The sequence below is a fragment of the Esox lucius genome, chromosome 2, assembly GCF_011004845.1.
Source record: "Esox lucius isolate fEsoLuc1 chromosome 2, fEsoLuc1.pri, whole genome shotgun sequence".
NCBI lineage: Eukaryota > Metazoa > Chordata > Actinopteri > Esociformes > Esocidae > Esox > Esox lucius.
Window position 1 is genome coordinate 36654671 of NC_047570.1, and position 27364 is coordinate 36682034.

The 27364-nt window shown below is 44.5% G+C and overlaps 1 protein-coding gene across 4 annotated transcripts; it reads right to left on the bottom strand.

Moving 5' to 3' along the window:
- Positions 1-1893: 1893 nt before the first annotated feature.
- Positions 1894-27364, bottom strand: LOC105029582 (tetraspanin-18). 4 transcript variants are annotated; one of them, XM_029123808.2, is made up of 10 exons: positions 26916-27364; positions 18114-18226; positions 8708-8797; positions 8194-8388; positions 7413-7487; positions 6349-6447; positions 5649-5828; positions 4055-4138; positions 3730-3814; positions 1894-2476 (listed from the first exon to the last, which is right to left on the bottom strand). In XM_029123808.2, the coding sequence occupies exons 2-9, from the start codon at positions 18114-18116 to the stop codon at positions 3764-3766; spliced, it is 777 nt and encodes a 258-aa protein (XP_028979641.2). In that variant the 5' UTR covers positions 18117-18226; positions 26916-27364; the 3' UTR covers positions 1894-2476; positions 3730-3763. The 4 variants fall into 4 exon arrangements, with proteins under 4 accessions (XP_028979641.2, XP_028979650.2, XP_028979640.2 ...); XM_029123817.2 differs by lacking the exon at positions 1894-2476 and adding an exon at positions 12913-13002 and having other exon boundaries at positions 3480-3814; positions 18130-18226; XM_029123807.2 differs by lacking the exon at positions 1894-2476 and having other exon boundaries at positions 3480-3814.

A 27364-nucleotide genomic window follows, 5' to 3' on the forward strand; every position in this document is an offset into this window, starting at 1 on the left:
TGACATTGTCTTGACATTGTCTCTATGTCCACAGAGTCAGTCACTCCAGATTCCAGCAGCACACATTCTGGTCTTCATGTGGAGGGCGAACTAGTGCGCTACAATTGTCCCAGTTCTCTGCATGTTTGCAGGGCACGGTGGTCAGAATGGGAATACTGCGTCCTCGGCGAATCGGTTTTACTTTGAGGTAAAGTTTGAGGGATCATGGATTGTGGGAGTGGCCAGAGAGTCCATCGACAAAATGAAGAAGATAAAGTATGGACATGATGCTTGGACTCATTGGATTCATGTTGGCACCCTTGTCCCCTTGGGCAATCATCAGAAGAGTCACATGGTGCTGGAGAGATTGGGGGTTTATGAGAATTATCTGGATAAACGGGTGTCGTTTTACAACGTTGGCCCAGATGTTAGACCCTGTCATATCTACTCTTACGCAGTGTGTGATTTCTCAGGAAGACTCTTCATCAGAGCATGGAACTCTGGGAATAAGGTCCTGTAGGTGAAACATCTCATCTTCTGTAAAGGTTCAGATGGGGCTTTGCGTTTCAGCAGACAATGAAAAGGAAGGGTGCAAAAAAGGCTTACCAAGAAAAACTGCTGAACTGACTAATGTGTGGAGCGACCTCCCCTCAGAGTCTGGTTGTTCTTCAGGTTTCTTCCTGATCTCAGATCCTACAAGGGAGTTCTTCCTAGCCACTGGGCGTTCACTGTGGTGGGCTTGCTTTTTGGGGTTTCAGGCTAGGTGTCTGCAAAAGCACCTTATGACCAAATGCTGATATAAAAAGGGCTTTATAAAATAAACTTAATTGATTGGGGCAATGAATAGTTGGAACATAGTTTATCATAGAGCATGTCTGTATCAGCCAGTAGGTTTGTACAATTTGAAGTCACGCAGATCGAGCCCTGTGTACATACAGGTCTTCATTTGTACAGAACTCGCCATCTACTCTATTCGAGAGCCTAGTCAAGAGTATTTGTTAGTTGTTTGTTCCAGTGTTTGTTTACATACCTTCCTCTGTGTTCCTGCTTGTTTGTCCTACTGTGTTCCATCCGCTTACCTATTGCCAGCTGGAGGATAAGTAAGATACCCAGGGGTATACTTCGCCCTTACATGACCCAGTTATATACACTAGATTAGATGCCTGTATTTCTGTAGTGGTCAGGCAGTTTGCTAGGTATTAGTTTGTAGGCAGGGATAGAGGTGTACAGACCCCCTGTTCGCCCAGCCTTTCTCCCAACTTTCCTTGTTTAGTGGTTGTTTTATATCTGTTTAACATTTGTACATTTGTATTAGTTTGTTTTATTATGTCATGGTGTCTTTTGTAAATGTCCCAGTAAGGGTTAACTGTCAGTTTGTTCTCTTGTCTGGTCTCTATTGTTATGTATATTCTGTATTTTCTGTTATTATTTTTGCTTTATGTATTTCTTAATTACTGTGTCATGTCACAAGAATGTCATTGTTCAGAATGAGGCATGATATTCAGTGCACCTGACAAACAAGACTTTTAGACCTTGTAGTTAACTGCCCCCACACTCTACTGCCCATCTATTTTTGCACCAAGGTGTGTGCACGCATGGGTAGTTACAGCTGCACCTCCTAACAAGCTACACCTCCTAACGAGCTACACCTGGGAGGGGGAGCAGAACACCTTTTTATGAAATGTCATATATATTGCTGTTTTTATTATAATAAGCAAAAGTCCGCTAGGAATTGTTAGCTTCTCTTTAACTTGTTGAGTAATCCGCTCCAGTGTGGTTAGCATTATATGCACACACACAACCCAAATAAATGGCTTTAGGGTAACTTTCAGGTGCCTAAGAATATTGCACGGTACAGTACTTCTGAGCTCTGTAACAATACCATTGAAACACTTCTTACCAACATTTCACAGAAAACATTTTAATATTAATCAGTGCCGTGTACAGATTTACACTGGTATATAATAGAGTAGTAATAATATCATACTTCATTATATAACAACATTCAAATAACCACTGTTGCAATGAACGTCACAAGGCAATGCACAATAATGAGACAATCAAGATGGGTAAAATGCACGCCCCCTGGCAGATATGCACAGCAGCACGCACGCACATGCACGTTCACACACACATGCGCGCACCCACACACACACACACACACCCACACACACGTTGAAAAGTCTTTAAAGAACAATGCTCTGTCGATGGACCGGGGGCACCTGTCAAACAACCCCGTTCCATATGGGGTGCACAAAAAAACGCAGAGGCTCCTCGATCAAAGTAGTCGCCCACGGTTGTGATTAGGGCACCCCTCTTCTAAATACAGCCTCCGCTGTTCTCACACTGAACAACCTGGAGTGGGGTCGCCCTGCACGCGGTCGCAGATGCGCTGGAGTTCTGGGCAGCTTTGTTTCTTGTTACCAAGGAAATGGCCTGACAACGGCCGTGTCCCCGAGTAGAAGCAGCGTATTGGTTTTATCAGGGGTTCTCAGTCCTGGTGTTGGGGACCGAAAGAGGTACATTTATTACCATAGCAACACACAGTTAATTGAGATAGTCAGAGCTTGTTCAGGTGAATTGGGTAAATTGAATCAGACGTGTAGTGTCAGGCCAAACACCAACACCGGATTCCTTTTTGGTTCTCAGCACCAGGATTGGGAACCACTGCCTCATACTGTATCAGGCATTAAATTAGGTACTGGTTGAGGTTCAATGTTAAATGAAAATCTCCCTACCGTTAGGTCTATGCAAATCCGCACCTTCTGTTGACAACGCACTAAGCTGTAGATGTGATATTAAATACAAATCTGCAGTGCCCGTAGGGGGCATTTACTAACGTCAGCTAGTACCAGACAACAACTGACCACGACGCGGTAGCTACAGTATAGCTATCGTTTCCTTACATTTAGCTGTTTACCTCAATTCATAACCAAACTGACACTACCACTTTACAATGCATGCCATGGATTTATGCATTACTAGTATAGCCAAATTCACTCCAGAGACCAAGGTACGATAAGCTAGCAGTAGCCAAATTTCACTGTCAAACAGGACAAACACTGCAGCTAGCTAAAGTAATTTACATCTCCTCATTCAAGATCAACCGATAGACCCAATTAAAGGTTACAGTAGCACTGCCAATGACATACTTTTGTATTCATGTTCGCCATAACGTTTACGATAAAATAATTCACATTTACAATAGGCCAAGGCTATATATTATACATACGTTCATCCAAATAATATAAAAATGATTTGAACACAAAGATGGGTGCTAAATACCGTTTTCAGTTAGGCTGCTCTGACGTGATAGGTTTCTGAAGCATTATTTTAAAATCAAGACACAGTAGAGTACCTCTGAAGAGTACAAATTAGACTGTTTAAGAAGGTTTGAATCCTAAACAACCTGCAGATACAGTACTTTTTTGGAAGTACAATAGACCAATATAGCAATTGTAGCAAGTCAAAGCAATGGTCAAGTGGCCATTGTGGTTCTGATTTAATATACTTTTTTTTTTTTTTTAACAATCCATATTTTTCAACTTAAGTCTAGTTTTCATTGTGAATTGAGCTTCATGGTCCTGTGAAGGTTAGTGCTCTGCAGAGGGAATAGGATGGGTGTCATTTGTATCACATCCATTGTTTATTCCTCCAGGAACAGATAAAAAGAAACTATTTTGTACAGATGACATCTGCTTTATCTACAGGTGTTTTTCCTCCAGGCACTCTTATCCTTCGTCTGAGTACCTTTGTGGTCGTTTTTTGGCTTGTGTTGTGAAGTTTACTGGTGTATTCCTCTGAACAGACACATGGCGAACACCATGGCAAACAGCTGGAGGCAGAAAACAGGCTTGAGATTAGGAAAGGCCTGGTTGTCACAAGAGATTTAAAAAGTACATATAATTTGGCTGATCAGGTACAGGGAGTTCATTAGGTCTTAATAAGGAACTCACTTCACCTGGCAAGTACTTATTTTTAGACCTCTCACTATTGTCAAATATAGTATTTAGTCTTCCCCTGATAGGTCTTCCCTTGAGAAAAAGTTTAAATGGAGAAACACTTAAGAACTTACTTCAATTGTCAGGACAACAATGGCCAGCGCTCCTGCCATGTAAATATAGGTCTCAAAATAGTCCACTACCACTGTGTAACAACCCTGTAGAGTGAGAAAGGGAAAGAAAGAAGGAGAGGGAGAGAAAGAGGAGAGAAAGAGAGTAGGAGGAGAGGGAGAGACAGTAGGAGGAAAGAAAAAGAGTAAGAGTAGAGTGAGATAGGAGAGAGGGAGAGGAGAGAAAGAGGTGAGGGAGATTGAGGGAGGGAAACAAGGGGGAAACATAATCATGAGGGTAACTGCAGAATAGATGAACCCATGAATAATCTTGAAATAATGTTGAAACTGAGACATTTTATTGTTTCTTGAAGAATGTATCCCCACGTAGAATTTTATGCCGGCAACACATGTCAAAACTGTTGGGACAGAGGCAACAAAACACTGGAAAAGTTGTGTAACGCTAAAACGTTAATCCTGGTGGAACATCTCAACTAATTAGGTCAATTGGCAAAAGATGAGTAACATGATTGGGTATTAAAAGATCCTTCCAGAGAGGACGAATCTGTCAGAAGTGAGGATGGGGAGGGGTTCACCACTCTGTGAAAGGCTGCGCAGGCAAAAAACATTTCTCAATGTAAAATTGCAAAGAGTTTGGGGATCTCATCCTCTACCGTAGAGGATGAGATCCCCAAACGCTGCATCCACAAATGCAAGTTAAAACTCTACCATGCAAAGAAGAAACCAGATACAAACAAGATCCAGAACCGTAGCCACCTCCACTGGGCCACAGCTCATTTAAGATGGACTGAGGTGGAAAACTGTCCTGTGGTCTGACTAATTAAAATTAGAAATATTTTGGGAAATCATGGTCTTTTTCAGGGAAGGCCTTGCTTATTTCAGCAAGACAATGCCAAACCACATTCTGCACATATTTCAACAGCATGGCTCCATAGTAAAGAGTCTGGAAAACATTTGGCGCATTATGAAACCCTGAACTGTTGAGCAGCAGAAATCCTATATCAAACAAGAATGGGAAAACATTTCACTTTTGAAAACTACAACAATTGGTCTCCTCAGTTCCCAAACGCTTACAGAGTTTTGTTAAAAGAAGAGGTGATGCAACACAGTGGTAAACATCCCCCTGTCCCAACTGTTTTGAAACGTGTTGCTGGCATCATATTCTCAGTTTCAACATTTGATATGTTGTCTTTGTGCTATTTTCAGTTAAATACAGGGACAAATTATTCGCACCTGGACTTGTTTTTCTATCCATGTGATATTACCCATTCTCCCCAACCCTAAACCCAACGCTTAACCTAATCCTTACCTTGATAACCTCAATAATGTAACTGCTGGGTGTTAGTGTGGTGTTAATAACCCTATTCTGTAATGCCTAACCCTAAAACTAACCCCAGTTCTAACACTCACCCCAGTTCTAAAACTAACCCCAGTTCTAAAACTAACCCCAGTTCTAACACTCACCCCAGTTGTTTTACCCTAAACCTAAACCCTAAACAGAAAATGTCATTTTGCCTTTCTGCAGACTGAATTGTGAGGTTGCACCTGGGTGAGCACTTTGTCTTGGCTCCACCATTACCCACACTCACGCCCTAACCTTGTTGTAGCGGAACACCATGCTTCCTCTCAGACACTCGTCCCTGCTGAGGTAGTCCACACTGTCACCAGGGTGACCGTCGCCCTGGCAACACACCTCAGGAACCATCTTGTCCGGATTGAGCAGCCTGAACAGGCTCTCCTGGAAGTCCCCCGGGTGGCTGACCCCGCAGCAGTCGAACTGGGGGGACGGGAGAGTGGGAGATGAGGGCCTGCCAGCCTCCGTTGAACACAAAATAACACGTAACACAGAAAGGACTTGTAGTACACACGGCTCATGGAGGGCAGTTGAAGCTCAGTGTGTTCCAAACGGAACCCTATTCTGTACACCAGGGGAACCTTTTCACTCGGGGGCCACATAACGAAATTAAATGGAGGGCCAATTGTTTTGTAATTTGTTAATCATAAATGATTTGCGAGCCAGAAAGCAGCAGTAATTACAACATTTCTACAGCAGGTCCCTAATAATGTCTAAAGAATTTCATTCCAGATTCAGATGTACAAAAGTCAGCTGGTGACTTATTTTTTACTTCCCCTCAAAACTATTTCATTACCTACCGCGGGCTGGATGGAATGGCCTCAGTTTGCCCACCCCTGCCCTACACACCGTGTTTCCCTAGTCATTATGAAGGCCGTAGCGTTCAGTTTGGACCTGCCGGAGGGAGACGGCTAAGGAAGGACCAGCGGGCCGGCTGTCTTACAGTGGTCATGATGGCGTTCCAGGTGGCGGTGAAGACGTCTGTGTTGTTGTGTCCTTGGTAGTGCCGTTTCAGTTCCCTGGTGAAGTACTCCCTGGTCAGCTGTAACACAGACATGGATGTTACTGTGTTTCAGCTCCCTAGTGAAGTTCTTCCTGGTCAGCTGTTACACACAGACATGGATGTTACTGTGTTTCAGCTCCCTAGTGAAGTTCTTCCTGGTCAGCTGTTACACACAGACATGGATGTTACTGTGTTTCAGTTCCCTGGTGAAGTACTCCCTGGTCAGCTGTAACACAGACATGGATGTTACTGTGTTTCAGTTCCCTGGTGAAGTACTCCCTGGTCAGCTGTAACACAGACATGGATGTTACTGTGCTGTACTTTTGGGCTCCTAGGCTGTCTGTCTTTGTACTCTGACAACTGCTAATGTATAAAGGGCTTTATAAAGACTTTGATTGATTGACTGATTGATGTTCTAGTCCTCTCTCTTCAGCACTCCGGTAAAAGCGACCGTAGCGACCGTTTGAACGTCAATCCAACGCTCTGAAAGCACTAGGCTACCCTGCTGCGTACAAAACCAAAAACTGGAACAGATTGTTTTCATTGTTTTATCCTGTATCAAAAGTGATGAAATGTACACTTTTGATTGGACTAAGAGTTGTTCTGTAAACACATAAAACGTGTGTGTGTGTCAAACCTGTTCTTGGTTCATACTTCAAGGAGAGAAATGAGGCAATCATGCTTGTATATCTTTTTGTATCCTTTTAGTATCCATCCTCAATAAATCACCAGTAAACTCTGACATGTTTGGCAGGACTGAATTAAGACCAACTAACAGTACTCAATGGCTGGGTCTAAAATAATGGTACCGCACAATTCCTCCGATGAGAGATTATTCCGGGTCTAAGAAGCATTTCCCCTAAAGACTTTCCTCAGAAGATTTGTTTGCCTGTCAGCGTGTTACTGCGTCACCACGGTCATGACTTGTCCTCACACTGACAGCACGGACGACAGCACGGACGATGTTACCTGATCCCAATCACGGAGGGAAACAAAGGACTCACGTGCTCCCGGAATATGAAGGCGAGGATGGCTGCAGCCAACTCTGCTAGGAAGATGATCAGGATGAGCATGAAGAACTGAGGAGAGGGGGGAGGGAGGGAGGGAGGGAGAGACGGGGGAGAGAGAGTGAAGGAGAGGGGCAGAAAGAGGGGTTTACAATCCAAATATATTGTATACTACACCTTTAAAAAAAGGGGCAACAATGTGTATTGAAATCTTGAACTTCCACTTTCTGTTCTGACCAAAGCAGGAATGAACCAATTTTACTCCACTTTAACCAGTGATGCAATTGAAACTTTAGCCCACTAGGTGGCCCTAAAGCCATGCGCTAACATCCGCCAATCTTCAAGCCCAACATGCCACACACATCTACACTACAGACGACCAGTGAAAACATCCGACCAGCAAGTAAACTACACACTGGTGTACAAACAGCAGGAGACACCGGTTCTCGCGGATGGCCCCACAGCAGGCCGGGAATGTTTATAACACCTCGTAACAGACTTTAGGACACCTTATAGCACTGTTTATAACGCAGGTGACTTACAAACAGCAGGAGACACTTGTTCTCACGGATGGCCCCACAGCAGGCCGGGAATGTTTATAACACCTCGTAACAGACTTTAGGACACCTTATAGCACTGTTTATAACGCAGGTGACTTACAAACAGCAGGAGACACTTGTTCTCACGGATGGCCCCACAGCAGGCCGGGAATGTTTATAACACCTCGTAACAGACTTTAGGACACCTTATAGCACTGTTTATAACGCAGGTGACTTACAAACAGCAGGAGACACTTGTTCTCACGGATGGCCCCACAGCAGCCCAAGAAGCCCAGCAGGAACAGCATCCCCCCCATGGCCAGGATGATGTAGACCCCGGTGAAGAGCAGGGGGTTGGCCGCTACGATGTCCCTGAAGCCCATAGGGTCCACCAGCACCCACACACCCACGCCGAGCAGGAAGGAGCCCCCTAGCTGGACCAGACAAACAGTCTTACACGGAAAGTCAAGTCACATACCGTAAGTCAAGTCACATATAAGTCAAGTCACATACCCTAAGTCGAGTCACATTTCATAAGTCACATACCCTAAGTCAAATCACATAAAAGTCAAGTCACATACCCTAAGTCAAGTCACATATCATAAGTCACATACCCTAAGTCAAATCACATATCGTAAATCAAGACACACACTGAAAGTCAAGACACACACTGAAAGTCAAGACACACACTGAAAGTCGCAAACAGGGAAAACATTCAGACCTGTGAAGTGTAAACAAGCAGTATTTACTTACAAAGATGAAAAAGTTGAAGATGAACATGAGATACTTGATGCAGCTGAGACAGTCCCCCTCCATGATTGTAGTCTGGGACGACGCCTCCCCCTGTAGAAACACACACAGGCACACACAACGGTTACTGACCCGCTGAGACAGTCCCCCTCCATGACTGTAGTCTGGGACGACGCCTCCCCCTGTAGAAACACACACAGGCACACACAACGGTTACTGACCCGCTGAGACAGTCCCCCTCCATGACTGTAGTCTGGGGGGGGGGGGACGCCCAGAACCCCCACAGAAACACACACACACACACACAGGTTAGTGACCAGCTGTGTGCCCAAGTACAGACAATCCCACAAACACACACACGTACACACTCTTCCACGGCGAGTGACATATGCGTCATGGAAACAGCAGGTGTTTAGCAGCTTCGCCCTGTTGAGTGTTGCTGTATCTGAGTCAAATGAGGCCAGGCTGCCAGGGTTTCATTAAAATGAATGGTCACGCCGCCACTGTGAACACCCGGGTAGGAGATTTAAGTTCAACAAACATTTGGAGAATCTCGAGAAATCACGTCACCTGGCGGCGGTTACATCATCACCTCGGAGAGAGACATGTCTCCTTCACTCGGAGAGCTAGAAGGCACGCGCCTCCTCCGGTTAGATTCAGTTAAAATAGACGTGTCTCCTTCCCTCAGAGAGCTAGAAGAAATGTCTCTTCGTCCATTAAGGAGTTAAAAGAGATAGACAGGTCTCCTTCCCTCTGAGATAGTTTGAACTGACTGATCTCCTTCATCAGAGTTAAGAGACAGGTCTCCTTCCCTCTGAGATAGTTTGAACTGACTGATCTCCTTCATCAAAGTTAAGAGACAGGTCTACTTCCTTAAGAAGTAGTTAGAAGAGACATGTCTACTTTGTCAAAAAGAGTTAAAAAAGGTCTCCTTCCCTCAGGGAGTTAGAAGAGACAGTTTGCCTTCGTCAGAGAGCTGAGGTGGAGTCATATTTGCTTTCCTCAGGGATAGAAGTACAGATGTGATACAGTAGGTCTCTCTTATTCTCTTGTTTTCTTATTTTCTCTCTCACATTTCCCTGTAGTCTCCACCATCTCCCTAGCCTCTCCCTAGTCTCTCCCTAGTCTCTCTCTAGTCTGTCTTTCTATCTTGTGGATAGCTGGGACCTGTAACTACCAACCTCTCTGTGTCTGACTCTGTGTCATAAGGGGATGTGTTGAGTGGGCCGGAGGAGTAGGAGGACTTGTTTTCGCTGGCGGTACACGTTTGTGTCAGTGTGTGTGTGTGCATTTTGTGTGTGTGTGTGTGTGTGTGTGTCAGGGTTAGTGTGAGGAGGACCAACTGTCTTTTCCAGCCAGGATGGTGTTTACAAGGACTCAGCCACCTGCTGCCACCTGTCACCACTGACTCACCGCCGGACCCAAATGGAACCAACACAGCCCAGAGGCAGGCCCGGAGGTCTGCAGGCACACCCTGTTTTAAGGTCTGAATGTGTCGGGACAAAGCCCTGTAATGCCTGTGACCCTTCAGGAACAGGGTTTCCTAGCTACTGGACCTAGGGCACTACTTTGTTGGTACTGGACCTAGGGCACTACTTTGTTGGTACTGGACCCAGGGCACTACTTTGTTGCTACTGGACCTAGGGCACTACTTTGTTGCTACTGGACCTAGGGCACTACTTTGTTGGTACTGGACCTAGGACACTACTTTGTTGGTACTGGACCTAGGGCACTACTTTGTTGGTACTGGACCTAGGGCACTACTTTGTTGGTACTGGACCTAGGACACTACTTTGTTGGTACTGGACCTAGGGCACTACTTTGTTGGTACTGGACCTAGGGCACTACTTTGTTGGTACTGGACCTAGGACACTACTTTGTTGGTACTGGACCTAGGGCACTACTTTGTTGGTACTGGACCTAGGGCACTACTTTGTTGGTACTGGACCTAGGGCACTACTTTGTTGGTACTGGACCTAGGGCACTACTTTGTTGGTACTGGACCTAGGACACTACTTTGTTGGTACTGGACCTAGGGCACTACTTTGTTGGTACTGGACCTAGGGCACTACTTTGTTGGTACTGGACCTAGGGCACTACTTTGTTGGTACTGGACCTAGGGCACTACTTTGTTGGTACTGGACCTAGGACACTACTTTGTTGGTACTGGACCTAGGGCACTACTTTGTTGGTACTGGACCGTCGGGTTGTTACTGGACAGTTAGTTTGGCACTGGAGCGTCAGGTTGGTAATGAAGAGTCAGGTTGGTAATGAAGAGTCAGGTTGGTAATGAAGAGTCAGGTGGGTACTGGACAGTCAGGTAGGTACTGAAGCGTCAGGTTGGTACTGGACAGTCAGGTAGGTTGGTACTGGAGGATCAGGTAGGTTGGTACTCGGGGGTCAGTGTATGTGTGTGTATGTGTGTGTGTGTGTGTGGGTGTGTGTGTGTGTGTGTGTGTGTGGGTGTGTGTGTATGTGTGTGTGGGTGTGTGTATGTGTGTGTGTGTGTGTGTGTGTGTGTATGTGGATGTGTGTGGTAGTGTATGTGAGTCTGTGTGTATGTGTGTGTATGTGGGGGTGTGTGTGAGTGTGTGCATGGGTGTGTGTGTGATGCAGAGGCCACGACTGCAGCAGTCAAATGCTGCCTCTATGACTGGTCGTGCCTGGGCAGCGGAAAGAAGAGCACTCTGGGTAATTGCTGTCCTTTAGAGGGGATTTGGGGTAATGAACCAAGGCATTTTCATAAGTGTATGGGGACTTCAGGTTCACACACCCCCCCCCTCCCACACACACACACACACACACACACACAGATCTCCCTGCAGCTGTGTCTTCTCTAAAATAGCACAGGGAGCAGCTGGACCATTTTAACACAGCCAAATAGAAGATGGCCACAATTAATTCCCCTCACCATCGTCTCTCTCCTCCTCTCTCTCCTCCTCTCTCTCGCTCCTCCTCTCCCTCTGTTTTCTCCTCTGCAAATCCCCTCAGTGTCCTCCCTCTCACCTCTTCCCTTGTGACTCTCTGCTACTTTCTTTACAGAGAGCAGTCTTTCAATAATCCTGCAGCCTGCGGTTCCCTGAGGCAATTTCCTGTAGCTCAGTCCTGGCGGTCTGTGATGTGGAGCGCTCCATCGACCCAAACCACTGTCCGGGTGTCTTGTGTGTGCAGGAACAGGTTGTGCGGGTCCCCTGAGTGAGAGGACTTGTTTCTGTAGGCAGTGTGCGTGTGTGTGTGTGTGTGTGCACGGGTACTGTTGTCAACCCACAGCAAATCGTGACCAGTGAGGACGTTTCTCACTATGTAGTTGTAGTGTGCTATGCCACCCTTTATAAGCTTATTACACTCATGTGTATCTATATTATTCAATAATACTACCCAGATTGCTGCTAGTTTACAGTACTCTTTTTAAACTGCTGCTAGTGCACAGTGTTATGTATATTATTTCTTAATTTTTTTGTCAGGCTATATTTTTGCTTATATCTTATTTTTCTTAACTCTCACTACATAGTTTTCGGGTGCCATGTCAGAAGAATTTCATTGAGCAGGATGACGCTGTGTTGTTCGATGCATTTGTCAAATAAACCTTGAAACTTTGCCGGTCCCCATTTATGTAACTCTTTTTAGGCTTGGAGTTAGGGTTAGGGTTATCCTGGGATTTTAGGAGTTGCCATCAGGGATGAGGTTCAAATATAACATTTTTAATTCTAATCAATTGTTTTCCAAAGAAATCCCCAAGAGCACAGTCAAACAATCTCTCTGCGCTGTTTCATCACCCCAAGGCTGTTCTCGGGCCACAGTCGCAGACAACAGACCTCTTCAATGAGACAGACACCTGTCCAGCTCCAGTATTCATAGCACCGTCCCTACAACAGCTGTCCGGCACTGCGTGGCCAGCAGGAGGGCAAATGGAGCCACGGTAGGAGAACCCTGTCTGCTGACGTTCTATAGCCTGCGGGTGAATCCCAAATGGCACCCTATAGTGAATGATTTTGAACGCACATTTGAGAGGCCACGGAAGCCAGTGGTCTGTGTAGCTTCTGTCACCGGAAAAATGGTCACTGCCTCACCGACAGGACAAATGTTCTCCTTCTTCACCTCCTCTTAGAGGCTTCCCATCCTCTTCCCCCTGGCCCCCTTTGCCCTTCTGCTCCCTCTCTCCTCCTCCTTTTTGCTCGTCTATCTTCCTTCGCCCTTTTGTTCCGCACCTTATTATTCTCCTTCAGCTTCTCCTTCTCCTTCACATCACCGTGCTGGCAGCTGGTTCTTAACTGAGGGTTGCGGTTGGAGACTGAAAGCTGTGTAGAGGAGAGAGGCAATGGATTCAATGCGACGGAAATACTGAAAACCCTCAAGATTTGATTTGGTTCATAGTTGGTTTACAAAGTGTCCTGCCAGGCATATTTCTACAGACATTCGGCTGTATTTGTGATCTTTGTGTTTTTCTTTCATGATGGTGAGCATTCTTTGGTCGTCCACTGAAGAGGTCTGTCTTTGACTAGCAGTAAGTTTACCATCGCTGAGCTCACTAGTGCTTTCCATCTTTTCTTAAAGAACAGTAGAGTTCTCACAAGCTTAGTGCTTTGAATTTATTAATGATGTAACGGCATTATCATGGCCAGCAATGACAGTTCTTTGGTCCTAATTTTGTCAGACAGCAAACAGCAAACGTCCCCAAATGCAAATCCAAAGCCTATGCCTTGTTAAACTTTTCTTATTTATTTATCTCCCCAGTCCTCTCACTTCTGCTTTCTCTCTCTGTCCCCCTTTCTACTTTCTCTCTTAGCCTCTCTCAAACCTATTTAAGGAACAGATTAAATGTTTTGATAAACTACAAGCCCCAGGGAAGCCTTTAATGTGCTGCTTATAAGTCTCCCTTTGCCTTAATTTTCTCTGTCTCTTTCTCATTCTCTCATTCTTTACCTCCCCCTGGAAGCCACCTGAGCCTGTTGTTATAAATCTGCCATTTCTCTCACTCTCTCTACATCTCCCTCCCTTGTTCCTTCCCTCCCTCCCTCCTCCTCTTTCTCTACACCTCCTGTCCTGCTCCTCTTTCTCTGCAAGCCACCTGAGTGTGTTGTCACAGCCGGTTCCCTGGTCCGCCACCAGACCGTCACGCTTTATGAACATTAAATAGACCACAGCAGGCCAGATATCATTTTAAGCAGTAAGGTCTTTATATGCATACCAATTAGATGGAGAAAGAAGGATACAAAACAGACACAATCTTTTGAGGCCTTTGAGAAGGTGACAGAGAGGAGATTGGCTCGAGACAAATTGCAATATAAAGTAGCAACAACCTACAGCAACAGTAACTTTTAATTATTCATTCGGGCACATCAAGTCTGACATTTTGAAGTGTAAAATCAAAACCCTTTGAGGGTTTTATACCAAGAATACACCAAATGTTCCTGCAGTGCAGCTTAAGATCACTTGACTCTTTGGTTCTTGTCGCCGGACTCCAAATGCAAATCCAAACCCTAGGATCAAGACTCAATACTGACAGCTCTGTAACAGCCTCTCACCTGCCTAATAACAAACAGATGTGACGCCAACGGTCCAAACCCTGCAGTGGACAATTCCTGACAATATTATATTAAGATACTTCACGTTTAGAGGGACAAGATGGTGGGCAACCTTAAGGTCAATGAGTGCTTCGCTGAAGCACCTCCTCTCCACAGGACAGTGTTGTACAGGCACAGACCCTGAGCCAGACGCTGAAGAAGCACCTCCTCATAATCACAGGACAGTGTTGTACAGGCACAGACCCTGAGCCAGACGCTGAAGAAGCACCTCCTCTCCACAGGACAGTGTTGCACAGGCACAGACCCCGAGCCAGACGCTGAAGAAGCACCTCCTCATAATCACAGGCAGGGACTGAGGAGGCAGAAACGGTGCTCAGCATCTAATTGTTTCAGCTCTTCCATCTGCCTGCTGACTGTAACTCCCCACAGCCACACACACACACCCACACACACACAGAGATCGATCGCTTATTAATCCCTGCCTATAACACTGTTAATCAAACTGTGAAATCCTTCTCCTCTCTCCGCCACCCCTCCGACGAGGGGGTAGTGTCACGGAAAACAACGGTTCATTCGTTTGGATCAGGAATGGTGATTTAAACAGTGTTCTGGGAGGAGTGCTGGTTGTTGCCTCACTCTTCAGAAATCTTAGGGCTGGGCCGGGTCATACATTGAACACAGGCTGACATTGAATAGACAGTGTTGATTTGTCTTCTGACACGTTGACCATGATTATGTGGAATTAAGTTGATTTGGGTGATATCGTTAGTTTCATTTGATTCAGGTGGAAACAGGTGGATGTTGGTGGATTTGGGTGGATGTAGGGTGGTTTTGGTTGATTTGGGTTGATTTAAGTGGATTTAGGGTGCTTTAGATGAACTTATGTCGACTTAGGTTGGATTAGGTTGATTTAGGTCAATTGGGTTGATTAACGCTCTGTTTTGAGCTATGTTAACAATGGACCTTATGAATACATATGAATTCCCTGCAAATGTCGACGATGACTCAATGGGAGCGATATTACATGCTTCAGAATTAATCTCGTTGCCAGACGGTGTGATCCATTGATCCAGTACAAGTCACGGCACAACAAGCTGCTTAATACGAACATGGAAGTATCTTTGTCTTCAAACAAATGATGTATTACTTACATTCCTCTGAAAACAGAACCAAGGTGGGAAGTTTCAAGGAGATTAAAACTTCAGTCTGCCTGCATCTTTGGTTGTCTTCATGAGAGATGCATTTTGAGAAAGATAACGAAACGCATCTTTGAATCAAATCTTTTTTTTTTTAATGAAATTACCTCAGTTTGGGAGCACTAAGCTTCTATGTGACACGAGGGAATCATAGGGTTTTGAGGCTTTCTATTTCATGTGTTCAATAAAATGTTCTAAGTTTTAAAGTTTAATGCAATCTTTTGCTGTACTTATTACTGGGGTGCCACAGGACATTTAATTTGAAATAAAATAAATATGCAGCAGTAAATAAAGTAACGTAATCTGCAGACCTCGTCAACTATTTTTATTTTGTATTATTTTTAAAGTTTTGGATGTATCACGCAATGAAATTACCCAAAGATTAAAGGGCCTTATCTTGCCCAAGTCTGATCTATATAATTGTGGCCCCGGATGGTATAGTGATCCAGGCCCTCGGAGAACACAGACATTGCTGCAGAGGGGGTTGAATTTCTGCAGTTATTCCAGAACCGGCTTTACTCTATCATTCCCACCTTTGGTCTATTTACACTACAAAGGATCCTCAAAACAATAGATTATTTTATAACTGTGTAGGAGCGTCTAAACGGCTAAAATGCAATATAAATGTAACCAAATCTTAAACGGCTGCCCTCTGGAAAGCCATGCAGTGTGATGGAAAATGTATGGTGACTGTAGGCTACTTATTGAAATGTATGGTGTAGGCTACTTATTGAAATGTATGGTGTAGGCTACTTATTGAAATGTATGGTGTAGGCTACTTATTGATATGTATGGTGACTGTAGGCTACTTATTGAAATGTATGGTGTGGGCTACTTATCAATATGTGTGGTGTAGGCTACTTATTGAAATGTATAGTGTAGGCTACTTATTGAAATGTATGGTGTAGGCTACTTATCAATATGTGTGGTGTAGGCTACTTATTGAAATGTATAGTGTAGGCTACTTATTGAAATGTATGGTGTAGGCTACTTATTGAAATGTATAGAGTTGGCTACTTATTGATATGTATAGAGTAGGCTACTTATTGAAATGTATTGTGTAGGCTACGTATTGAAATGTATGGTGTAGGCTACTTATTGAAATGTATGGTGTAGGCTACTTATCAATATGTGTGGTGTAGGCTACTTATTGAAATGTATGGTGTAGGCTACTTATTGAAATGTATGGTGTAGGCTACTTATCAATATGTGTGGTGTAGGCTACTTATTGAAATGTATGGTGTAGGCTACTTATTGAAATGTATGGTGTAGGCTTCTTATTGATATGTATGGTGTAGGCTACTTATTGAAATGTCTTAAGTCAAGAGTGACTGAGGTGGATAAAGAGCAAAGAAATGAAAAGCAGACTGTTATTATGTCTTTGTGAAGCCAAATATGTGCATTATATAGACTACCTAATGTAACCTATGGAAAAAGGTCTGGACAGTAGACATTGAGAAGTCTCTGTGTCTCACTCTCTCTGTGTCTCACTCTCTCTGTGTATCTCACTATCTCTGTGTATCTCACTCTCTCTGTGTCTCACTCTCTCTGTGTGTCTCACTCTCTCTGTGTGTCTCACTCTCTCTATGTATCTCACTCTCTCTGTGTCTCACTCTCTCTGTGTCTCACTCTCTCTGTGTGTCTCACTCTCTCTCTGTGTCTCACTCTCTCTGTGTGTCTCACTCTCTCTGTGTGTCTCACTCTCTCTGTGTATCTCACTCTCTCTATGTATCTCACTCTCTCTATGTATCTGAAATATCATGTGAAAAAACCCCACCTAATTTTCTCTCTGGTTTAATCTCTCTCTAGCAGTCTGAGAATGTCTCTAGGTTGTGGTTTGTCTGGGGCCTGGCCTCAGGTCCTCCCAATGCTGGGTCCTTCGGGCCTGTAAACACTAACTACTGATTCATGCTGACAGGAGGAGAGAAACATCCCTGTCTTTTTTCAACTTCTTTCTTTCTCTGTCTCTAATTGTCATTCTTTCCCTGTCTGTCTTTCTCTCCAACTCTCTGATTCTCTGTCTCTCTCTCCTTTAACACTGTTCATTGTAATGGCTGACAGCCATTCTCATTCCAGTACTCTACAGTCTAAATGACCAGTCTTTACCCTGTTAACCACTCAGAGGTAAGGCTGTGCTTCCTATGGAAGATTCTATTCATTATTCCCCCTGACTAGCCGAGAGACGGCGATGAGCAGCGCAGTCCTTTCGCTCTGATTCTTAAGTGTATTGATCTAGCAGGGAGACAGTTGTTCAATGCTGCCTGACAATGTAGTCAATCTCAGAGAGAGAGAGAGAGAGAGAGAGATGAGAGAGAGAGAAAGATGAGAGAGAGAGATGAGAGAGAGAGAAAGATGAGAGACAGAGAACAGGTGAGGGAGAGAGAACGGGTGAGGGAGAGAGAAGTGGTGTGAGAGAAAAAGCGAGAGGCAGAAAGTAGGAAGAGAGCGAGAAGAGGAGTGAAAGCGACAGCGAAATGACAGTGATCTATATGATACACAACTGGATCGATGAAAATGTTTAGTGTATATTTCCCGCGAAGCAAGAAAGGACCCCCAGTGAACTATAAATGTAAAAAGGCAGATGAATCAGTGAATTCTCATCACGCCCCATGTGGTCAGGAGGAATGCTCCAAGCCCCGCTGTGGGATGCACGCTGATTATAAAGTAACAGAAATAGCAGCCGCGTACCATCCTGTTGCTGTACCTGTTATGGACTCCGGTTGGCCGGGTTCTGGAGGGCGTTCGGGAGGGAGCGGCGCCGTCAGAGTTCAATGTTCCAACCTCACGACACGTTCCACCGACTGTGGGGACAGAATTAACATTTCAAACCGGGTTATTTCCTTGCCAGAACGGTGCTCTCCGCTATGCTGGGGTGGACCGGTGGTCCTGGCCACTAGCTCAAGTGCACACATGCTGCTGTGGCGCGGGTTCGAATCCGCCCCACTGCTCTTCTTTAGCTAATGGCTGTGTTCTCTACTTTTGACCACTTTCCCGTCCAATATTCACACAAGCGTTCAGAGGGCGGGGCTAGGAACGGTTATGCTATGTTCTATCACGATGATGTCATGATATCATGATACATTTTCCTGTATTCTTTAATGTTATGTACTGTACAGTAATCAACAAATAGACCAAATACTCCTGTTCCTGGAGAAAGAAAAATCCTACGCCTGTTATGTAAACATTTCACTCAAAAAATAAATATGACTTGTCCTTCAGGGAGTTCTTAAATTGTTACTATGTTCCTGTATGTTCTTTAAAGAACCCCTTTTAATAGTTCCTCTAAGTCAAGATCACGGGAATTGTGATCTGTATTGAATGCATATTGCTGAAGCTTAGCCAGAACCAGAGGCGCAGCAGCGCGAGCAGATTTAAGTTGTCACCGACGGAACAAAGACAGACTGAGAGAGAGAGGCGAGGGAGGGGGAAATGAGGAAGAGGAGGGAGAGAAAAAAGAGGGAAGAGGGAGAGAGTGATCAGATCTGACAGAGACAGAGCTGTTCAACAGAAGGTTGACAGATAGAATGATGTAAGAATGATGCAATGACTCATCAGAACAGTCAGTGCTGCTGCTTCCCACACAGAACGCCCAGAACACCACCTCCTTCCCTCAGTGACTCTCATAACACTATTGAGCTGTGTGGCGCTGCTCAGCCTGAGAACGGACAACCGTGCCAACAGCCTCTCGCTCCTTCTCTCTTTACAGTGTCCATCTCTTTCTATCTGTCTTTTTTACCTGTCTGTCTATCAGCTTGTCTTTCTGTCTCTGTCTCTCCTTCGTATTCTAACTCTCTTGGACATGGACAACCTTTAATTCCTTCATAAGTGACAAAACGGGAGAAAAATGCTGCATAAGCACATGCCCATAAAAAACAGTTAAGTTGCTATTATACCATCTGGTTTTTGTATTTACTGTAAATACGCCTAGCTATGCCATAATGGTGAGGGAAGCACTGTTGGGATGGTAAATTAACCACAACTTCAACCACAGAGCATTCCAGCTCCAGCCCCATGAGGACCACACAGGGAGCTATAAGACGGCTGTAATGACATCCCTGACAGCTGGCTCCTTCCGACTCAATTTGAGGAAACATATAGACTCTGCTATTTCCCTCCAACTGCATTGCCTGTATTGGGGGGAATAGCTGAAGTGAAGACAGTGTATTACACATGCAATAGGGTGCCATTTGGGCCATGGAAACTGGTCAGAATCTACTGGTCAGAATCTACCAGGTCTGAATCTACCAGGTCTGAATCTACCAGGTCTGAATCTACCAGGTCAGAATCTACCGGGTGTTCTGAATCCAACGGGTGTTCTGAATCTACCGGGTGTTCTGAATCCAACGGGTGTTCTGAATGTACCGGGTGTTCTGAATCTAATGAGTGTTCTGAATCTAATGAGTGTTCTGAATCTACCTGGTGTTCTGAATCCAACGGGTGTTCTGAATCTACCTGGTGTTCTGAATCCAACGGGTGTTCTGAATGTACCGGGTGTTCTGAATCTAATGAGTGTTCTGAATCTAATGAGTGTTCTGAATCTACCTGGTGTTCTGAATCCAACGGGTGTTCTGAATCTACCTGGTGTTCTGAATCTAATGGGTGGAATGGTAATACAGCCATTAGAGACAGCCTTTTGTCTGAAAGTTATTTCATTTTAAATTTTTCTGTTGTTTTGCTATGGCAATGCAAGGCCTGTCCTGGGAAGGACAGTGGGTGGGGGGGGGGGGGGGGGGGGGGGGGGGCACTGTTGATTGGGGGTAGGGGTGTATGGTGGGGGGGGTCAAGAGGTACCTCCATGGGGGTCAAAGCGAGTTGTATCTGTAGGGGGTAGGGGTGACCATCTGCTTTTAATTTGATTTGGATGAATTTAATCTCATTACATTTGGGAGACTTGAATGAGTTGCACAGAATACGCGGGTACAGGAAGATCATATGCATAACAATGGACTGCCGAGTTAAAGCAGAACCCAGATGTCATCAACAGGATCTAAAGGATAGGGGTGGCTGGTTTTTCCATTTACACATCCCTCCTTAGCTTTGACACATCAGAGAGAGGGGGATAGAGATTCTGTCATATCAGTTTCTCATTAGCAGATAGAGAGAGAACCTTCACGCACTGTTAGTTGGGAGATAATTGATTTATCCATTTAATGATGATAAGTTTATTAAAATACTGTACATCAAATACCTATTGACCTGTGACTGACAAAGGCAGCACTAGGAGCTTCTTCATCAGAGTCAAAAAATAATATAATGCTTATGGCTCTTCACTCAACAGAATACAGTGCTTATGGCTCTTCACTCAACAGAATACAGTGCTTATGGCTCTTCACTCAACGTTTTTCTGATCTAAGGCAGTTAGTACTTTGAACTGATTTAAGGTGATTACAACATGTTGTACTATGAACAAGCGAAAGCAGCGTTTTTGCATTTGTTGTATGTTTGATTCCCACGGGAGTCTGTATATAAATGATTGAACTCACTGGTGTAAGTTCCTTTGGGTGAAAGCTTCTGCTAAATGAAATGTTCCTTGCCCTTTGGTCAACACAAGAATCCAAGTTTACCGGTTACCATTAGAACCTAAGTGATTTCCCCGGCAGATATTGGCGATAGGTTTGGCCGTCGGCAGTTTCCAATTCACTCTGACCTAAATGGTCAGTACAACATTGTTTAATGCTGGTTAAAGCCCAGGAACTTGGGCAATGAACAGAGACATGAGATTAAATAGCTTTCTGTCCTTGAGAGGATACTTCATTTGCCATTCAAGAGCACACTGTCAGAAGAGCTAGGCTGCCTGCTGCCTCATCAGGAACAGGTTCTTGCCGAATCTTTGTAAGATGTTTTGCACAATTTCTTTTTCACAGTCTTTGAAACCAAAGTTTTTCCATGGCATTGGAAAATAAACTTTTCTCAACAGTATGCACACGCAATACACATTTGGGATTCAAAAACCTTCTTACACAAATACTCTCAAATACTCTCATAAACCTCCAAGTCACTAATTTCCCGAAAGGGCCCGTGGAGGAACCATCACTTGAAAACCTGCTTCACGTCTCCACCTGTTACATAAAGTTAACGCCAACTAGGAAGCTGTTCCCAGCAAGTCTTTCACTGTCAGCACCAGGTTCCCAGGTCAAGTTCACCCCTGAACCCCTCAGCTTGGCCCAGCCTTGGCGGGGTCCAAACTGGCCCATGTCCCATTGGAATTGCACCTGCTCCAAACCTGGGTTCAATCTGTCTCTGTTTTCTACGCATTAGCTGAGCTAGACTAGAGCATTCCTGGAACACTTAAACCAACCAATCAGTGCCAAAAGGTGCAAACTAAGAACCCTGTACATCTGGTTCAGGTATTCAAAAAATATATATAATCCTGTTTGAGCTCAGCGGTCGAGATGGATCAGCAAGCATAGCGGGAGCCTGTTCGCGGCACCAGCCTGGCCTCGTTGTCAGCCGTTCGGTCGGCCCTTCAGGCAATGACCCCCCTGTGGAATTGCACCGGCCTGGTTCAGCATGTCAGAGTGAGACCATGCTGTGATGCAAGAATAGAACCCAGCCTTGGCAGTCTGTGTCACAAAGACTCCCTTTCATTATAGAGATGCTGCTATTGACCAAGGGCCCATGTACTTTGTGTGTGTGTGTGTGGGTGTGTGTGTTGTGGGCAGAATGTGGTTGTTGTACAACAGGAAGAAGAGGGACAGATGGACTGGTCATGTGACCCGACACACCCCCTGGCCCCCCGAGCTAGCTGCTACCCCTGGACGCGCTACGTTACCATAGTTAGTATATTACGTGGAGAAATGTGTCCCTCTATGTCAAACACACACACACACAATGTTGAAGCCAACCACGACTCCCTGTCCTCTTTCCCTGCAACTTCGAGTGCGTCTTAAATGGCAACCCTTTCCTTGCACGCTACGCCCTTTCCCGGGTTAAGAGTAGTGCCCTAAACAGGATGCCATTTGGGGCCAGGCCCGACACAGCTTGAAGATCCCTTGGAAGTGGTGGCCTTGTCAGTGGAGAGGCACGGCCGTGGGCCGACACCTGTGGCGGTTTTCTGTCCCGCCTTATTATGCTTCCACACAAAGGCCCGGCCGGCTTTAAGGTTGAGTCTGGCAACCACCAGTGTTTCACATCACACTCTGACGCTGTTTCAACTGTAGTTTATCCCTTTAACCAGTATCGTGTGAAGTTTGGTTGTAACTTGGTACTCATCGTTAAACAAAAACTACTTAAAAAATATGTTATGGCTCTCTAGTGGAAAATTATGGGCCAAGAAAATGCTATTTTAATGGGACGACACTGACATAATTACGGCAATTGCCACTAGACAATATCAACCAGCGCGTGGCAATTTCAAAGCAATTATGACCGACAGAGCTGCTTAGAGGATTCTGATTATAAAAGATTTCACAGAAAGGAGAAGATCATTCCATCCTCGCGCTAAACATCATAGGCACAGACACATTTTCAATTCATCTAATAAAGAACAATAACTGTTGTGCAGGCTTTTTACATGTATGTTCACTTATTGTTTTCCCATCAGTACTAACTGATGGATGTCCTGTTCCACGACTGTCAGTCAATGTGTTTTGAGCCCTCAAAGGAAATGACACTGTCAATCATTCAGTCTAACTCAGACTCATCATGGCACTTCAGAACACATCCAATTAGATGTGTCACTGCTCTCTGGAAAGGCTGTGGGTTATTGGAGGACCTCCAGTCTGATTCACCAACAACAATCATATTGTGACAAAAAAGTCAAAAAAGGGCTAAATTGTAGAAATTCATGAACAAAAATATATTCTTCTGTACTCATTTAAGGTTTGGGTTATATTGCACATTGGCAGTGTGATTAAGATTCAATTCAAGTCAGGTTAATGTTAGGTTTAAATAATCATATTTAAAAATATATGCAGTCATGTGAAAAACTTTTTTATTTTATTTTACATATTTCAGCTAAATTCCAACCACATTATTTGAGAAAGGCAAAAGCTAACCCAATTTAACAAATTACAAAAAAATATACTTTGAAACTATTCATACAAAGAAAATAAACAGGAATGTAATTTCCTATGCGTAAAAAGTTACCTACCTTTACCATGACATCAAATGTCTAAAATTTGAATCACTTGGTCTGGTTGAGTCTTAACCATATGGGTGTGTAATAACGCCTCACAATGCCAAGATCAAAAGACAGAAAGATTATCGATGCCCTTGAGTCTGGGAGTGGTTACAAAGCCATTTTTATGTAATTCAGCACAATCAATGTTTCAAAGAAAAAGAAAAAAGAGACTGCTCAAATCTGGCCTACATCAGAGGTCAAGAAGAATCCTTTGCTCTCAAAAAGCATATCAAGACACAATTGATGTCTGCCAGACAACACCTGGGTAAAGACCACAACTATTGGAAAAATGTGTTCCGGACAACTGAGTCAAAGGTGGAGTAGTTTGAACACAATGCCATGTTTGTTGAAAACAAAACCCCAGTTTTTCATGGAGGCGGTGGCATTATGGTGTGGGTCTGCTTTGCTGCTACAGAACCTGGCAAACTTGCCATCATTGTGTCAACCATGAATTTTATATTCTACCAGAGAATTATTGAGAAGGTAAAAATGCTGAAGCTGAATTAAACAAGGATCTTGTAACAGGACAGGCTCAAAAAGAAGAAATGAGGGTTAGGGAAAGGCCGTCAAACCCAGATCTCAATCTTATCAAAATGCTGTGGGGAGATTTGAAGCAGTGCTATGCATGCATGAAGGGGGGGGGGCTATTTTTTTTTCTTCCAGCATTACGTAATTCTGTAGATTTTTAATGAAGAAATTATTTCAAAGTACAAAATGAAGATCTCATGTTAAAATAGAAAACGTCCCAGTGTAATTACTTTTTCACATAACTGTATTAGCGTAGCCATTTAACCAGTCATGGCTGAAATAACAAAATAAAATAAATTTAAATATTTAAAAAACTCTAAGGTTTCAACACGGATGCATTTTCAAACAGCAAGGTTTAATTGCTGCTGGTATTTCTGCCATTAAAGCCGAAGACTCACACACACACATCAGACAGTTTCCTCCATCAGGAGGCTCTGAGCCCTTGGACCATCTGAGCCCTTGGACCATGTCTCTGGGCCCTTGGACCATGTCTTTGAACTCTTGGACCATCTCAGACCTTGGACCATGTCTCTGAGCCATTGGACCATGTCACTGAGCTCTTGGACCATGTCTCTGAGCCCTTGGACCATGTCTCTAAGCTCTTGGACCATGTCTCTGGGCCCTTGGACCATGTCTATAGGCCCTTGGACCATGTCTGAGCCCTTGGATCATCCGAGCCCTTGGACCTTGTCTCTGTGCCCCTGGACCATCTGAGCCCATGGACCATGTCTCTGGGCCCTTGGACCATCTGAGCCCTTGGACCATGTCTCTGGGCCCTTGGATAATGTATCTGAGCCCTTGGACCATGTCTCTGGGCCTTTGGACCATGTCTCTGAGCCCTTGGACCATCTGAGCCCTTGGACCAGGTCTCTGGGCCGTTGGACCATGTCTCTGGGCCCTTGGACCACCTCTACCCAACCTTTCGCTGCCTACAGCCCTCCTGTTTGCTCCAGTCCAATTCCACCTGGTTATGTTGCAGATCTAGTTTCACTGGACAATTTCTGTGGTCACTGCCCACAGCCCTAAACACTATACTGATAAATGTCCTTAATAGTTAATCTACTTTTAATAATCTTCACTTGACACACCTTTCTGAGTCTAGCTCCTCTCAGGGTTTCATCCTAGCTTCAAACCCTTCTAGGGAGGTTTTCCTAGCCACGATGCATCTTACTGCTTCCTCTTTGGGGTTTCAGGATGGGTATCTGTGTTAGCACTTTGTGACAACTGCTGATGTAAAAAAGGCTATAATATACATTTAACTGATTGATTATCCTACAGACGCATATATATACACACACACACGCACACACGTCTCTCTCCCTGTGCGGTCTCCTTCCCATACATGAGTTCTGTTGAGTTCCAAGCGATGACACGGTTCCTAATTGACTTAAACCGTCTAATTACTCCAACAGGCTCGACCGCCCATTCAGTCTTACAGCACCAGGTGGAGCTCGCAAACTCGACTGCCCCCCCTATTCCCCCATTTGGATCACTGCGTTTGACCAGGCGGACTCAGGGCTGCGGTCAAAACTAGTGCCCTATTGAGAAGCATGCAGGGACTCTGTAACTCGGGTTTAGGAAGAGGCAGGCCGCTGCAACTTGTCAGACAAAGCTGTCGAACTGGCAGGAATCAGAACACGTTACAGTTTCCAGGTGCAGCTGCTGGCTACTGGCATGCAACCCTGGAACGGTCTCTGGCATTCTCCCTCGGTCTCCCTAATTCTCTCTTTCTTCACCCTCTCGTTCTCCTCTTTCTCTCATCCCTTCTTGCCCCCTTTTCATGGTTTGTCTTCTGATAAAAGTCAGGCAATCTGTTAAATCACACAGAGGCAATGAAGCCTCAGCTCTATCTCCACTCTTCTCTTTCTCATCCTCTATTCCTCCATACCACCCCTCAACTCCTCTTTTCCTCTCTTCCTTTCACTATCTTATGTCAACTCTGCTCCCTTTCTCGACCACTTCTATTGTTCTCTTCTATTTCCTCTATTGCTCCTAACCTCTCTCCCGCTCTCCCCCAGATAACCTCCAGTAATCCCCTTGTTTTCTCTCCTCCACCCTCACCTGTCATTCATCCCTTGCTCCGCACGCCAGTTCCTTTTAACTGTCTCTCCCTGCCGGCATAAAGCCAGACCCCCAGAGAGCTGCTCTACTGTAGACAGATGGGTGGGTATGTATGTGTGGAGACAGAGTGTGTGTATGTGTGTGTTTGTGACTACCCCTGGGTGGCAGGCAGCATCACAACAGTAAATAGATAAATACCCGTGTATACTTTGGTTTAAAGGTTTATTTCCGACATTACGGTTAAGTCGTCTTTTAATGTATATTACTCTACCAACCGCTGTCTGTATGGGATATTTGACAACCCAGCACACAAGTTCGAAAACCACGTCGCTGCTATCACTCCAGTAATACAGTAGCCTAACTGATGTAATTACATGTTATAACCACAGTTTTAATTTAAGCAGAAGCAGAGGTATATATATTTCCGTTAGCTATGTTTTGAGTGAGGAGTGTGTTTATTATTGACAATGTATTATATATCTGAAAGAGACTTATATTAATTACCCGCCACTGGCAAACCACACATTTAGATCTGTATTGTCGTTTTCAATGGGTCTTCACTTCAGAACTTCGAGGGGTGTTTTCTTTATATTAAACGTTATGTTAAATTCAGTTCCAAATCCAAATAATTACTTGAGCAGGGTCTCTGAATGCAACAGTGACACTACAATGAAGAAGTTAAGATAAACAAATTCGCCGTTAAACTCAATACAACTTTGTAGCACTGTATGACATGTTTGAAATGTGTAGACAGAGTATGGGAGCGAGCGTGTACTTACCCTGTGAACAACGGCGGTGAAATTAGTTTTTATTTCCACAACTTCTAAATGTGGTTAATACGATCCAGTAGATTAATCCAAAATGCTATTTTGCCCTGCGCTCAGAAATCAGAAATAATCACCGATGAATCAGTGCTCATTCTTCACCGAGAGGTTGATTCTGCGCTTGGAGAAAACCGTACCACCTTTCCACACGCGCCTCGGAATGGTCCGTACTCCCCAAAAGGCGGGGTAGTATACTTGACTCTCACGCCCCCATAAATACCAGAATTCTTAAGGTTCGAATGAAACGGTTTTCTCTTCAAGAACATTTCAGTTTAACTGCTATTTGGACTGACATGCGACTGTAATCGTGTTAAAATGCTTTTCTTGGTAGCTAATCCAAAAACTAGCAAGTAGCAAAAACTAGCAAGTAGCAAAACTTATTAGGCTTGTTATTTGCGTTCTTT